The following is an 11,863-nucleotide window of genomic DNA, read 5'->3' on the forward strand; positions in this document are numbered from 1 at the left end:
TACTGGGAGCAACGGGAAGACTGAGGCGGCCCTATGGTTTCTGGGTCTGGGGATGGTGGAGCAGAGGGGGAGGATTTTTCTGTTTCCATCTCAGTAGAGCTGTGAATTTCCCGCTATAAATAGTTGCTGTGGAGACTCTGGATCCACAGCAAGCTGACAGACCTGCTGCCAGAGAGGCAGGGAGAGGCCAGCAGTAAAGTGAATCCACCGCAGCTGTCTGAGGTCTCCTGCTATCCCAAAGCCAAGGTTGTTCCCAGAAGCGGTGCTGTGATCTGATACCCTGCCCCGCTCCTCACCATGTCTATCCAGCGATGCACAAGAGTTTGGTCTGCTCAAGGACACCCCTCCCAGGGCAGTACAGACTAAAAGGAGAGCAGGACCAGCTGGTATCTCACTTTGGGAAGCTCCAGAAGGAGCCAGATGACAAAGGGAGCAGCGTGCCCTGCCCTCGAGCTGCTGCACGGTGAGTCTGCGCAGGGCCCTGGGGCTCAGCGACCCGCGCGCCGACAGGGCTGCTTGTGCTGCTTGTACGTGCTGTGACTTGCAGGGATGCTGCGCCCAGCAAGGGCTTGTAGGTCTGTGTTGGTGCAGAAGATGAAGGTGTATGTTTCTCTGGTGAGCTCTGCCACTCTGGATGTCCAGGTGTCATAAGGTATGACCGGTGTTGGGGAGCTCTGTGTGCCGTTCTGTGCAGCTCAGGTGGAGGTGTCCAGGCCAGAGGTGAAGCATCATCGCTCCCTGTCCATGGCTCTCACAAACCAGGCAGAACCAGTTTTTGGGCTGAAGTTCTCTGAGCTAGTCCAGACCTGCAGCAATTCAGTGGGTTCTGCACAAAATAATTTGAATGACAAAAGCAAGATAAGTTGTATTTAACATAAAGGTGTCAAGCAATGAAGGACTTAGAAGCACCAATTGTCCTTTATCACAAAGCCTAGAAAAGTATGTTTCCCTCTCCTGTACCAAGTTGCACAGCAACACTCTTCATCCTTTGCCAGTACTCCCATCCAGCTAGGGTGGATGGAGGTAAAGCCTTGCATGCCTAAGAATGGACCTGTCTTTGCAGCAAGAAGGGCACCAGGGCCCAGTGAACTGCCCAAAAGGTCCATCAACCCTAGTGCTAGGATGAGTCCTACACTGACTACCTCTGGGTCCTATTTTCTCACTGAAGTCTCTCCTATTACCATAACACTCCACTAAGGGAAGATGCTGTTGAACTGCCCTCTCTCCAAGTTCATGAGTTTTCCTTTGACAGGTGAATAGTGAGTGGCATCATTAAATCTTTCCAGCTGTTCCCCAGCTCTCAGCTCAGCCCCTGCTGTCCTCATGGCATGAGTGAAGAGGGTTTGGGCAGATAGTGATGGTGCAGGACCTTGCGAGGATACTGCTAGTCTGTTCACAAATATGGAAAATTTTGATTTCAGCTCTGTTTCATAGCCAAGATGTTATCAAGTATTTGCTGAGAAGAGTGGCTGTGCAGACATGCAGCATGCTGGAGGTTTATGCCTGAAAGAGGCTGATTCCAAACAGCATAAATGCCAGGGTTAGAGGTGTAGAAATGTAAGGAGGGGGAGGCATTTTGAGCTCCTTTCAGACTTCTTTATGGCCTTGGGTGAACAGAGCAATGTCAGCTCTGGCACTTTGGGTTATCCCTGACAGGATGGGAGTTTTGAGCTCAGTCTGACCCTTAAATAAAGCTGAGCTGGGAGCCTACTGGGTGCCCAAAGGCAGGCTGTGCCTTTGGCTGCTGCGCTGGGAGGGAGTATCAGCAGGTGGAAAGAAACTTTAGCCTTTTGAGGAAGTCACACCTCTATCTCAGCACCTGGAAGAAAGTACTCCCTGTCAAGTGGCTTCTGCTGCCACCAGCACCACCAGCCCTCTATAATTATTTCTGAAAATCCTCTGGTTCAGAAGAGTCCTTAGCTTAAGCAACCGGATTTGGAGGATTTAAAGGTCAATAATTCTACCTGTGCTAATGGTCTATGGGGATTATTATCACCTGTCTCGGGCTCTGACAGTGTGTGTTAGCCTGAAGCTTTGGCACTACAGCAAGTGACATTTCCGAATTTTGAAAGGCTGGGAGTGCCCCAGCTACGGCAGCTTACATCTGTATTGCATTAGTAACAGGGGCTCTGGGCTGCTATTTCAGGGGACCAGTGCTGAAGCCAGTTCTACACTGGTGCTGCAGTATGGGGGGACAGCAGTTGGATTAGTCTGTCTGTACTGTCTTAGTGTTTGCACCTTGGGCTGTCATAGTAACAAACCCCGGGAGCAGCCTCTTGCTGGGATGTCACGAGATGGTCAGTGATAAACCCATGCTCTGGCCCTGGGGCTGGGCTGTGGGCAGAGGAGCAGTGCTGCAGTGTCTAAAATGCTGGTTCTGCTTCACACCCCTCTGGAGCTGGGGGCTCCTCCTGACAGCCAAAGCCCAAATGCATTCCCTTCTCAGCTGGAATGGGGAGGGAATCCCATAGACCCCGCTAAGCCCCTGAAAATCCATACTGGACACAGAGAAACCTGAGACTCCCACCTGGCCCTGGCCCTGGCCCAGCCCCAGCCTGCCAGCTTTCCTCTTCTGAACTCTTAAAATAATCCCTGTCTCCATGAAGTGCCAAAAGTGTTTTTAAAGCCTGGTTCCAGGAGCTGGTGAGGGGAATGGGAAGGAAAGGAGCAAGGGGGCAGCAGGAGTAGAAGAGGGAATCAATGTGCACAGTGTGGAGCAGAAGTACAGCTGCTCTCCAGCTCTCTTTAAAGGAGTAAAGTGCTGAAGATCACACTGCCTGTTCCCCACAACCTGGTTCCCCACTGCCTCCGTCCCCTCGTGCCAGGATCTGCTGTACTGCTGGGCCATGGAGGAGCAGGTGCAGGAGGAGATGCCGCCAGCCCAACACACAGGTCAGTCCTTGGGCATGTAGCTCTAGAGCCGAGATCGTGCCAGGTTCTTCCCAGGCCAGAGGAGGTCACCAAGACCTGTCCGGCTGTCCTCAGCTGCTCCTTCAGCCTAAGAGCATTTAGAGATGTCACTGATGTCTCTTGGCCATGGTCCCTGCAGGAGGCCACCACCCCGTGCAGGAGGGAGAGGTGTTCAACACGCGATACCAGGCACTGCGAAAGCTGGGCTGCGGCGCCTTTGCCACCGTCTGGCTGTGCCAGGACATGAGGTGAGGGGTGAATTGCCTTTTGGGGAGGTGGGAATGGGCGGTTGATCTCCTGGACAGGACCAGCCCCTCTTGCAGAAGCAGCAGAGCACAGCTGCCTGCCTGGAAGCATATCAGCATCCCCGGACACAGGGAAAACCTGGCAGTGAGATCAGTGGGGTGCAATAAGCAGAGCTGGTCCCCAGAAACCAAAGAACATAAATGAGGTGGGATCAGCCCTTGCTCTGCATTTTCTTTTCTCATTTAGACCCTGCAGTACCCACGCTCTGCCTTTTCCTCTCCAGTCCCTTGCTGGTTCCTGGGGCAGCTGTGCTGCCAGATGCCAGCAGAAGAGATGCCCATGGGCCTGGCGTGCTGCAGACTGAGGCCAAGGGTGCTTACAGAAAGGCAGCACCCTCCCTGGGAAGCTCAGAGCTGGGTGACTGGGAGAAGGGGAGGTGCTGCATGTTAGGGCCACTCTGACATGTGTTGGCTGGCAGCTGTGGTTCATTTCCCAGGAGGAAGAAACAAGTAGCTGTGAAGGTCCTGAAAAGCAGGGAAGGCTTTGCTGATACTGCCCAGGATGAGGTCACTCTCCTCCGCTGTGTAAGTAAATTCTGGGGCTCTGTGCTTTGCTCCAGAGTTCAGGTCTGAGTATCAGCCTCACCATCCCCTCTCCCTTCAGGTCTCAGTACAAGGAGCTAGGTGGAGAACAGGAAAAAACCACAAAAATTAGGAAATTCATAGAAATCACCCTGGTGTAGCATTGGTTTCTGAAACATGAACCTTCTCCTTCCTCCTGTCATACTGGACATGCTGGCTGTGTCCCACTTGTCCTGTTGGCCCATTTCTTTTAGATGAGACTGAAATCCAGCAAATAGGAGGAACCTGCAGAAAGATAAGGTGGATAGTCAACAGAAGAAGATGGTAACGTTCCTAAGAAGGAGATGGGAGTGTGTTTGCTGTATCTCTGTCATTCCCAGCTCTGATACTGAAATAAAAGGCAATATCTGCAATAGAAAAAAGTATGATGTAGCAAAAATATAATAAACATCTGAAGTCAGAAAGCTTCTTCCTGTCTTTGCTAATGAAGGTGGTAATTAGGTGTTTGTATCTGTTTCTCAGTGAGTGGCCTTTGAAGGTGCTTGGGCTTGAGCTGCTGGTTCTAGAAAGCTCATGGTTACAATTCTTTAAGCTTGCCCAAATACGAAGTTACATCAGTGTCAGATGAGTAAAAGCCATTAAATTTTACATTTTAAATTACTCTGCGGCCTTTCTCCAACAGGTTTGAGAAAGGTTTAGTTCACACCTGTAAATCTGCAGGCCCTATCCAAAGGGACATGAGCCAGATGCAGTGATGCAAGAGGAAGTACCAAGTGGTACTAATTTAATGTAATCAGAGGGCTGCTTTTCTACACATCAGCACAACCCTGCATACAGACCAAGCCTTCCCCCTGATTTATTAGTAATTGTCTCCGAGAGACACGCCTGCCCATTCAGCAGCATACAGCTGGTTCCCAGGGCTGTTCCCACCAGCACAGGGAGGTCAGTGCCTGCAGAGCTGCCAAGAGAGGCGATCTGGGCCCCTGTGGCTTCCAGGGCTGCTCACCCCTGTCGTGCCAGCACAAGCCTTTTTCAGAGAAATTACTGAAGGGATGGTGGGAGTTTTAAAAGGTGATGTCCCAGCCTGCTACTCTTAGCTCTGGGAACAAAGAGCAAAGGCTGCAGAAAGGCAAAGGAAATCGCTGCTGAGAGCAGGGAGCTGTGTTCTTGAGGAAATTCCCTCCCGGCACAAGTAGGAGCACTTTATGGGCCTGCATGGATAGAATAAGCAGCAGAAAGTCTGCTAGACACTATTAGCAGGATCAGTGTGAGTTATTTTGACACTGTGAGGGTGATGGTCCCACCTGGTCAAGAGTGGGACAACATGCAGAAACTCATTCCTTGGTAACAGACTCTGCTTGTGTGCTTGGAGCATTTGGTTTTTCATGGGATTTGTCATGAAGTGCCAATTCTTGGAAGAGAAAGCCTGGGAACAGGATAAAACAGGTGCAAGGTGTCCTTGTGCATACAATACCTCTAATTGCAGCTTTCTTGGAATCCTCCCCCTCAGGTGAACTGTATGAAGAAGAAGGATCGGGCAGGAGAAAATATCGTCTCTTTGTTCGATGACTTCAGAATGATTGGAGAGAATGGCTTCCATATCCTTCTGTGGAGAGTGCTGCAGCTCTGAGCCAGCAAAGCCTGGGCACATGGAGGTGGCTGGAGGGGAGAGGTTTTTGAGGAGATAAGGAGGTATTTGGTTGCTCTGGTGAAAAGCAAAGGGCTGGTGGTAGGATCTTCTCCCTGTTAGTGAATCCCTGACTCTTTCCCACATATGTGCCTGGTATTTGAGGTGCTGGGTCCTTCCCTGCGATGTCTGATGGGAAACTACACAACTCAGGGACTGCCTTTGCCTTTTGTGAAAAAATCTTTACAGCAGGTGAGAATTTAGCTGGAACTGGGTGAGGGCACCAAGGGACTGTTGGCTAAGGGACATACCATAGTCTTCTTCCCAAGGAGATGGGCAGTACTTGGGCCTTACTTGAGTGGTACTGCCCAAGCTGCAGCCTCCTGGGGTTTGGCAAGAAGTCAGGGCCACCACCATGGAGCACCAGCAGACCTGCACCAGGGCGTCAGGGCCAGCACTTCTGTTCCCATCATCTCAGTAATCATGGAGTTCTCCAGCAGTTCTGTTGCTCATAGGGGTAGCAGGGGGCAAACAGCCTGCCATAGTTCTGCTTCTTTTGTGCAAAACACATGTATCTCTGCCCTCCTGCTGCCCTGAGAAGTCCCTTCTGGCAGCAGTGCCAGGCCATTGGCATTTGCCTTGGCATCAAGCCGCAGGTAGCACTGTCAGCTCCAGCAGCTTTCTGCATGGTACCACTGAAGGCTGCTCAAGTTCTCCCTCCCATCCTTCTAGGAATTTCTAAATTGCTGATGTGGTTGGCTGGTTCTCCTCCCATGTTAAGGTTTTCCTGCACAGAGCCAACTCCTCCTTCATCCCCTGCAAGGATGTGGTGTCCTGCTCAAACAGATTGTGAAAACTGAGTTTCTTATACACTGGCTGTGCTTAAGGCATAGAGAACCTGAATGAGGCCTTAGAAGAGTTAAAATTACATTTTGCCTCTCATGCTGAGATTTATCAGAAGTCTGCACACTTGCCAAGATGAAGATTTGCTACCCTGATTCCTGTGCCCTTCTAGGGACAATAAGAAAGAAAACTGCTTCCTCCGTCATTTTTTTTCCCTGGAATATCCTCTTCTTTCTCTAAAGAAGCTCCATTAACACCTGAATGTTACACAAAAATGTAGTGGTATTCATCTCTGTGACTCATTTTACACCCAGGCCTTTTGCTTGATCCATTATCTGTTTTAATTGTAAAATCTCAGATCTGTTTTCCCCCTTCAGATCAGCACTGGAGCAGTATTTACTTCTGATTCATTCCAGTTTAGTTATTTAAATCTTTCCCCACGTTTCACAGTTACCATTTAAGGTTGGTATTTCCCTGGGGCTGGTGTTCATCCCAGAATAGAATTTGATAATACAGAGAATATTTGCCAGCCCTTTATGACTGTCCAGAGTGTTTAAAAAACAAATGTAACTCTCCCTGTAGCGTTTCTGCTGTTATTGATTTCTGATAGTGACTGTTCCTCTCTGGTAGGTGTTGTTTATCTCTCCCCCGTGACAGGCCAGGTTTTCCCTGCTCCGTTGTAGGCTGTTCTTTCCCTACATGGCTCTCCTGCAGGGCCCTGAAATCCTCTCTAAGCACTCACTCATGGTCTCTCCCACCTCCTGTCTGGGTTATGCTGTGCCTCCTTCTTTCCTGGTATGATGGGACACCCTCCCATGCCATGTCACTGTCATTCAGATGGAAGTTGGGGGCTGGTTATAATCAGCAGGAAGGCACAGTGGTCCTAGGCCATAACAGCCGTACAAACAGGAATGATTTTTCAGAAGAAAGTTCAGCTCTGTTATTGAAATGCCTCCTCATTGCCCCACCCTCCTCCCATCTCACCAGGCTTGCCCATCCATGGTGGTGTCTGTGGATTTTCGTGCTGCCTTTTGCTGCGTGTCACCCCAAACAGCCCTGTCCCCCCTGGGCTCCCCAGGCCCCCGCTGGGCTCGTGGGGCTCCGGCACCTGCTCCTCCTGCTGTGTTGTGCAATGGAACCCCTGGAACCTGCTCCCACAGGGCCACCCCAGCAGGAAATAACTTACGGCTGATAGTTATTGTCAGTACCAGAATGCCCACAACTACCCTACCCGCTGTGCCTGGCTGCTCTGAGAGCTGCTGGGGCAGGGGGGGTTGGTGGGGCCCCTCGTGTGCCCGGTGTGACGTGCTCCCTGCTCTCCCAGGTGCTGGCAGGGCTGTACTTCCTGCACAAGCGCTGCCGCATCATCCATGCAGACATCAAACCGGAGAATATCCTACTGTATGGACACGACAAAAGCCTCCAAAGGCTTCTCATGGACATGCTTGACTGTGGCCAGAGAACACATGTGAAGCTGAAGGGAGCAGGTGAGCACTCCAGGGGGTTTGCAGCAAGAAGAGGGACTTACATGTTTATTGCTGGGAGGGAAACAGAGGCAGCAGCTACGGATACCTCAGGAAAGGTTCCCATCTCCTGCAACAGCCAGTACAAAATACTACAGCCAGCTTGGGCTGCTGAGAGGCCTCTCCTATCTCTGCCTAAGACAAATATCAGGCTGAGGATTACCCAAGGCACCAACAGAAATGTGGTCTTGCAGGTGGGTTTGTGTGGAGGAAAACTGGTCACATGTATCTGTCAACAGCCCCCCCCCCCCCGGCATCGGAGCTCACTCTTGTTGGCTTTAAGTTCCAGACAGGGACAGTTCCCTGTGTCCGGTGTTTTCAGCCACTGAAAGGTTTACATACAGAATGGTTTGATCAGAAAGCTGTGTGACACTTCCGCTCTTTATTTCCCATATTTCTGAGGTTTGTGGGAGACTTGTATGTACTGCTAATCTTCAAGGCCTTTTGAGACATAATTTATTTGCAGGGAATGGTGTGAATATTGAATAAGATGTAGGGCTGGAGCATTTCTCAAGAGATTAGCTCATCTCCCAGCCATGAGACCTTTCATATTATCCCTGCACTGTGTTCTCCTGTGAGCATTTCTCCCATGACAGTGCTGTTTTGTCTCTCAAACTCTGAGGCAATCAGGGAATCCTAAATTAGCGACTGAGTCTTTTGCTCAGAGCAGAAAAGCACAGTATTAGGCATAGGCTGACAGCTCACTGTAAAGCACTAAAGCAGGAATTACTGTTTCCTAGGGTCATATGAAAATGTAACCTTCACGATGTTTGCCAAGCAGGCTGTGTCCAAGGTCTATGAGAGCCAGGCTGCTGAAGGCTGAAGAGGAATTACAGATGTTTTGGTTCACACTAGTGCTGGTAGGATGTGCTCTCCTCTGGGCCCACAGTAATTTAACCTTGGTGCTAGAGGAACCTTGCAGCAGGACAGGAGCACATCACACTGTTCAATTCCAAGCTACCATCTTCCCAAACATCCTCTTGTTTTCACTGAATATCAGTGCTTCCTTTGCATTTCCTCAAAAACCAGAGGTGGCCTTTGATTGATGATAAAAAGCATTTTAGGACCTTTTAGGCTGAGAAACTTTAAAGGCAGGCAGACATACCTCTCCTATGGTAAGTGATGTGTACCTGTTGGTTCGGAAAGACACAATTTCTCTCTGTTCTTTTCATCTAGGAGGTGATCCTGGCAATCAGTTGGAAGAATCTGATTTAATGAGCATAGAAGTGAAAATTGCAGATCTAGGCAGCGCATGCTGGACAGTGAGTCTGCTCCAAGTCTCAATCCTGCAACAACCCTGGAGGTTGCGTGCTCCTTTCCATCCCACCCTGCATGTCCATCCCATTACAGCTGAATAGCTATTTCAGTGTGCTGAAGAGATGCCAGCTTTGGGGGGTGCTATATTCAGCACTCCCAGCTCAGAGCTGGGCCCTGTGCTCCCAAAGACACTGTTAACTTTGGACATTTCTCCAGCTTGCACTTAATCCCTGCAATTAGAAATTCAAAACTATGTTCAGTGAGAAATGTTGGGAGGTAGACTCCCTCTGGTGTCAGTGGGGCTGGGAATGTGTTGGCTGTGCCCTTTGCAGAGCTGAGAACACATGTTCTGTCCTGTCCTGTGTCCCCTCCTTGTGCAGGAAGCTTGTGACCACCAGTGTTGCTCTGACTGGCTCAGGGACGCCAACCAAAGGGAGTTTGTTTCTGTTTCAGTACAAGCCCTTTTCCAAGGAGATACAGACCCAGCCATACCGTGCCCTGGAAGTGCTTCTTGGATTAGACTATGGCACTCCTGCAGATATCTGGAGCACAGCCTGCCTGGTAGGACTGGGGACAATGCTGTGCATGCAAGGAGGTGACAGACACTAACTGGCCAGGGCAGTATGTCCTTGGCACCCACCTTTTCATGTAAAGCAAAGCTTCCTTGTTGAGAAGGCAAAAGAGGCTGTCTGCACTCATTCACTTTGGGCCAAAAGCGTGCTGCTGATAAAAACCACTCCTAATTAGTTTAAGCTCTAAGGCAATTCACACTCTGTGTATGTCAGACCGAATCAGGCACATGCTGCTTTTCATCCTGACAGAGTTAAAGGTGCTGTTTCACTGTGGTAGACATCAAGCCAGTGTGCCAGTGTATTTCCACATTTTAGGATCAGGTTTGTGTGATCACAAGGGAAATCAATACTATTAGTTAGCAGGGAAGAAAAACTCCAAAACAGTTAGTCAATTAACAATGCTACTCCATTTCTAGGCATTTGAAATGGCAACTGGGGAGCGTCTGTTTGATCCTCAACCTGGGAAATATTTCTCCAGAGATGATGGTAGGACTCCATCAGTTTTATTCATTTCACTGACAGAAGTGTCACAACTATTGTATCTAGATGTGTTTTCCCTCCTCTGTCTAGATCATGTTGCTCGTATTATCGAACTCCTGGGAAGAATTCCTCCTCAAATTGCTTTCTCATGGAACAAGTCAACAAAATTTTTCAGCAGGCCAGGTAAGAACGAGAATAAGGAAGTTTACTTTAAAAATCACACTGGATCTCTGACACACTCCTACTCAGCTCACACTGAAACACCCCAAATGTTACATTACACAAGACAGAGATTTCATAAAGAGCAGTAACACTCCCTGCCCTGCCTACCTCTGCAACCCATGAGCATTCCAGGGATGAATACAAAATCCTGAAAAACAGTCACAGCAAACACCCAACAGGGAAAACAATTCCATTCTTTCTCCTTTGGATTTGGAGAGAATGGAAATACAGACAGGAAACAGCTACACACCAGGAAGGCTGAAGAGTGTGTAACTGGCTGGATTTCACCCGTTCACTGGCAGAGAACAATGATGACCAGGATTGGGACACTCACATCCTTCCAGCATGGCTGCTATATTTAGTCTTCTGACCCAACTGTAACATCTTTTTTGTTTTATTCTCCCCAGTTCCTTTCCCTTTGACTCATCAGTCTTGAAATTCTTGTCTTTGACTACACCACATCACATCACACGACTCCATCCTTCTGCACTTTGGGCTGTAATCCTCTTTCTCTGCTTTCACACTCAGAGACCCATAGCCTCAGCCTACCCACAGCTCATTCAGTGCTGAGTGCTGGTGCCATGCTGGAATCCAACAAGCACCTTCCCGCACATCCACATGCTTTGCTCACACTTATTCATTCTATGGTACTCAAAAGAAATGAGTCAGAACTAGTTCTATGTTCACTTTCCACGTGAACCAACCTGGCCTGACCACACACGTTTAACCTGAATCCCTGCATTTACACCACGGGCTCCCAGGGACGAGGGCAGTTCCTCGGTCAGTCATACACTCTTTCTAGGCCCCACAGAGCTCATAAACGGGAAGCGAATTCAACATTAGTGTCTTGTGAGCTCTGAAATAGCCAGATGCATCCGGGTGCCTGTGGGCAGGCCCAGGGAACAAGCAGCAATGGCTCTGGCAGGGCTATTCTGGGAATACTTTGCACACTCTTGGCATGTTCTCGCCTAGGAAGCGCTCGGGAACGGGGAGCCTCCAAACACTAGCTTGGGAAGACGATTCCCAAGAAAGACCCGAGAGCCAAACCTGCAAGGGGCAGCGCACGTGGAGCTCACAGAGGCGACTCCAAGGCGCAGGCAGGGATCTCTCAGGGCGCTTTGGGTTAATGCCGAGGCGCGGCCACCTCAGCCGCGCCGGTGTGACTGAGGCGCCGCGCCCGCGCTGTCTCCGCCAGGCGCGCTCCTGCGGTTCTCCCGGCTCTGTCCCCGCAGCCTCCCCGGCACCCTGGCGGACCGGCACGGCTGGACCCCGCGGGCGGCGGCCGCCTTCGCCGCCTTCCTGCTGCCCGCGCTGCACTACGCGCCCGAGCGCCGCGCCAGCGCCGCGCAGAGCCTGCGGCACGCCTGGATCACCGCGCCGTGACCGGGCCTGCCGGCGGGGGCCAGACCGCCCTCCCGCGGGGGCGGCGAGGACACGGCGGGAGCTGCTGCCCTCCCGCCGCCCCCGGTGCGCGGCCTCCTTCGAGCGGCCCCGGCTGAGCAGCCCCAGCGTTATCCCGCCGCGCCGGGGCTCCGCTCTCTTCCTCCCGCGTCCCTGCAGCGCTGCGGACGGCACAGAGCGCTCCCTCCGCGCACCGGCACC

At 50.9% G+C, this 11,863-nt stretch overlaps 1 protein-coding gene across 1 annotated transcript; it reads left to right on the forward strand.

The window, feature by feature from the left end:
* Positions 1-2,846: 2,846 nt before the first annotated feature.
* Positions 2,847-11,644, forward strand: LOC113945765 (SRSF protein kinase 3-like). The gene is made up of 11 exons (XM_027640301.1): positions 2,847-2,892; positions 3,050-3,158; positions 3,653-3,740; positions 5,248-5,335; positions 5,510-5,616; positions 7,532-7,694; positions 8,907-8,992; positions 9,441-9,548; positions 9,976-10,045; positions 10,130-10,222; positions 11,457-11,644. The coding sequence occupies exons 1-11, from the start codon at positions 2,847-2,849 to the stop codon at positions 11,642-11,644; spliced, it is 1,146 nt and encodes a 381-aa protein (XP_027496102.1).
* The last annotated feature ends 219 nt before the right edge of the window (positions 11,645-11,863 follow it).

The sequence above is a fragment of the Corapipo altera genome, unplaced genomic scaffold (assembly GCF_003945725.1).
Source record: "Corapipo altera isolate COAL_440 unplaced genomic scaffold, ASM394572v1 55, whole genome shotgun sequence".
NCBI classification, from domain to species: Eukaryota; Metazoa; Chordata; class Aves; order Passeriformes; family Pipridae; genus Corapipo; species Corapipo altera.

Bases quoted from the DNA above. Each gene is read 5' to 3' on its own strand.
- LOC113945765 (XM_027640301.1), top strand. From the start codon at position 2,847: ATGGAGGAGCAGGTGCAGGAGGAGATGCCGCCAGCCCAACACACAG. The intron at 2,893-3,049 runs GTCAGTCCTTGG...TGGTCCCTGCAG, and splicing joins GCCGCCAGCCCAACACACAG to GAGGCCACCACCCCGTGCAG. The intron at 7,695-8,906 runs GTGAGCACTCCA...CTTTTCATCTAG, and splicing joins TGTGAAGCTGAAGGGAGCAG to GAGGTGATCCTGGCAATCAG.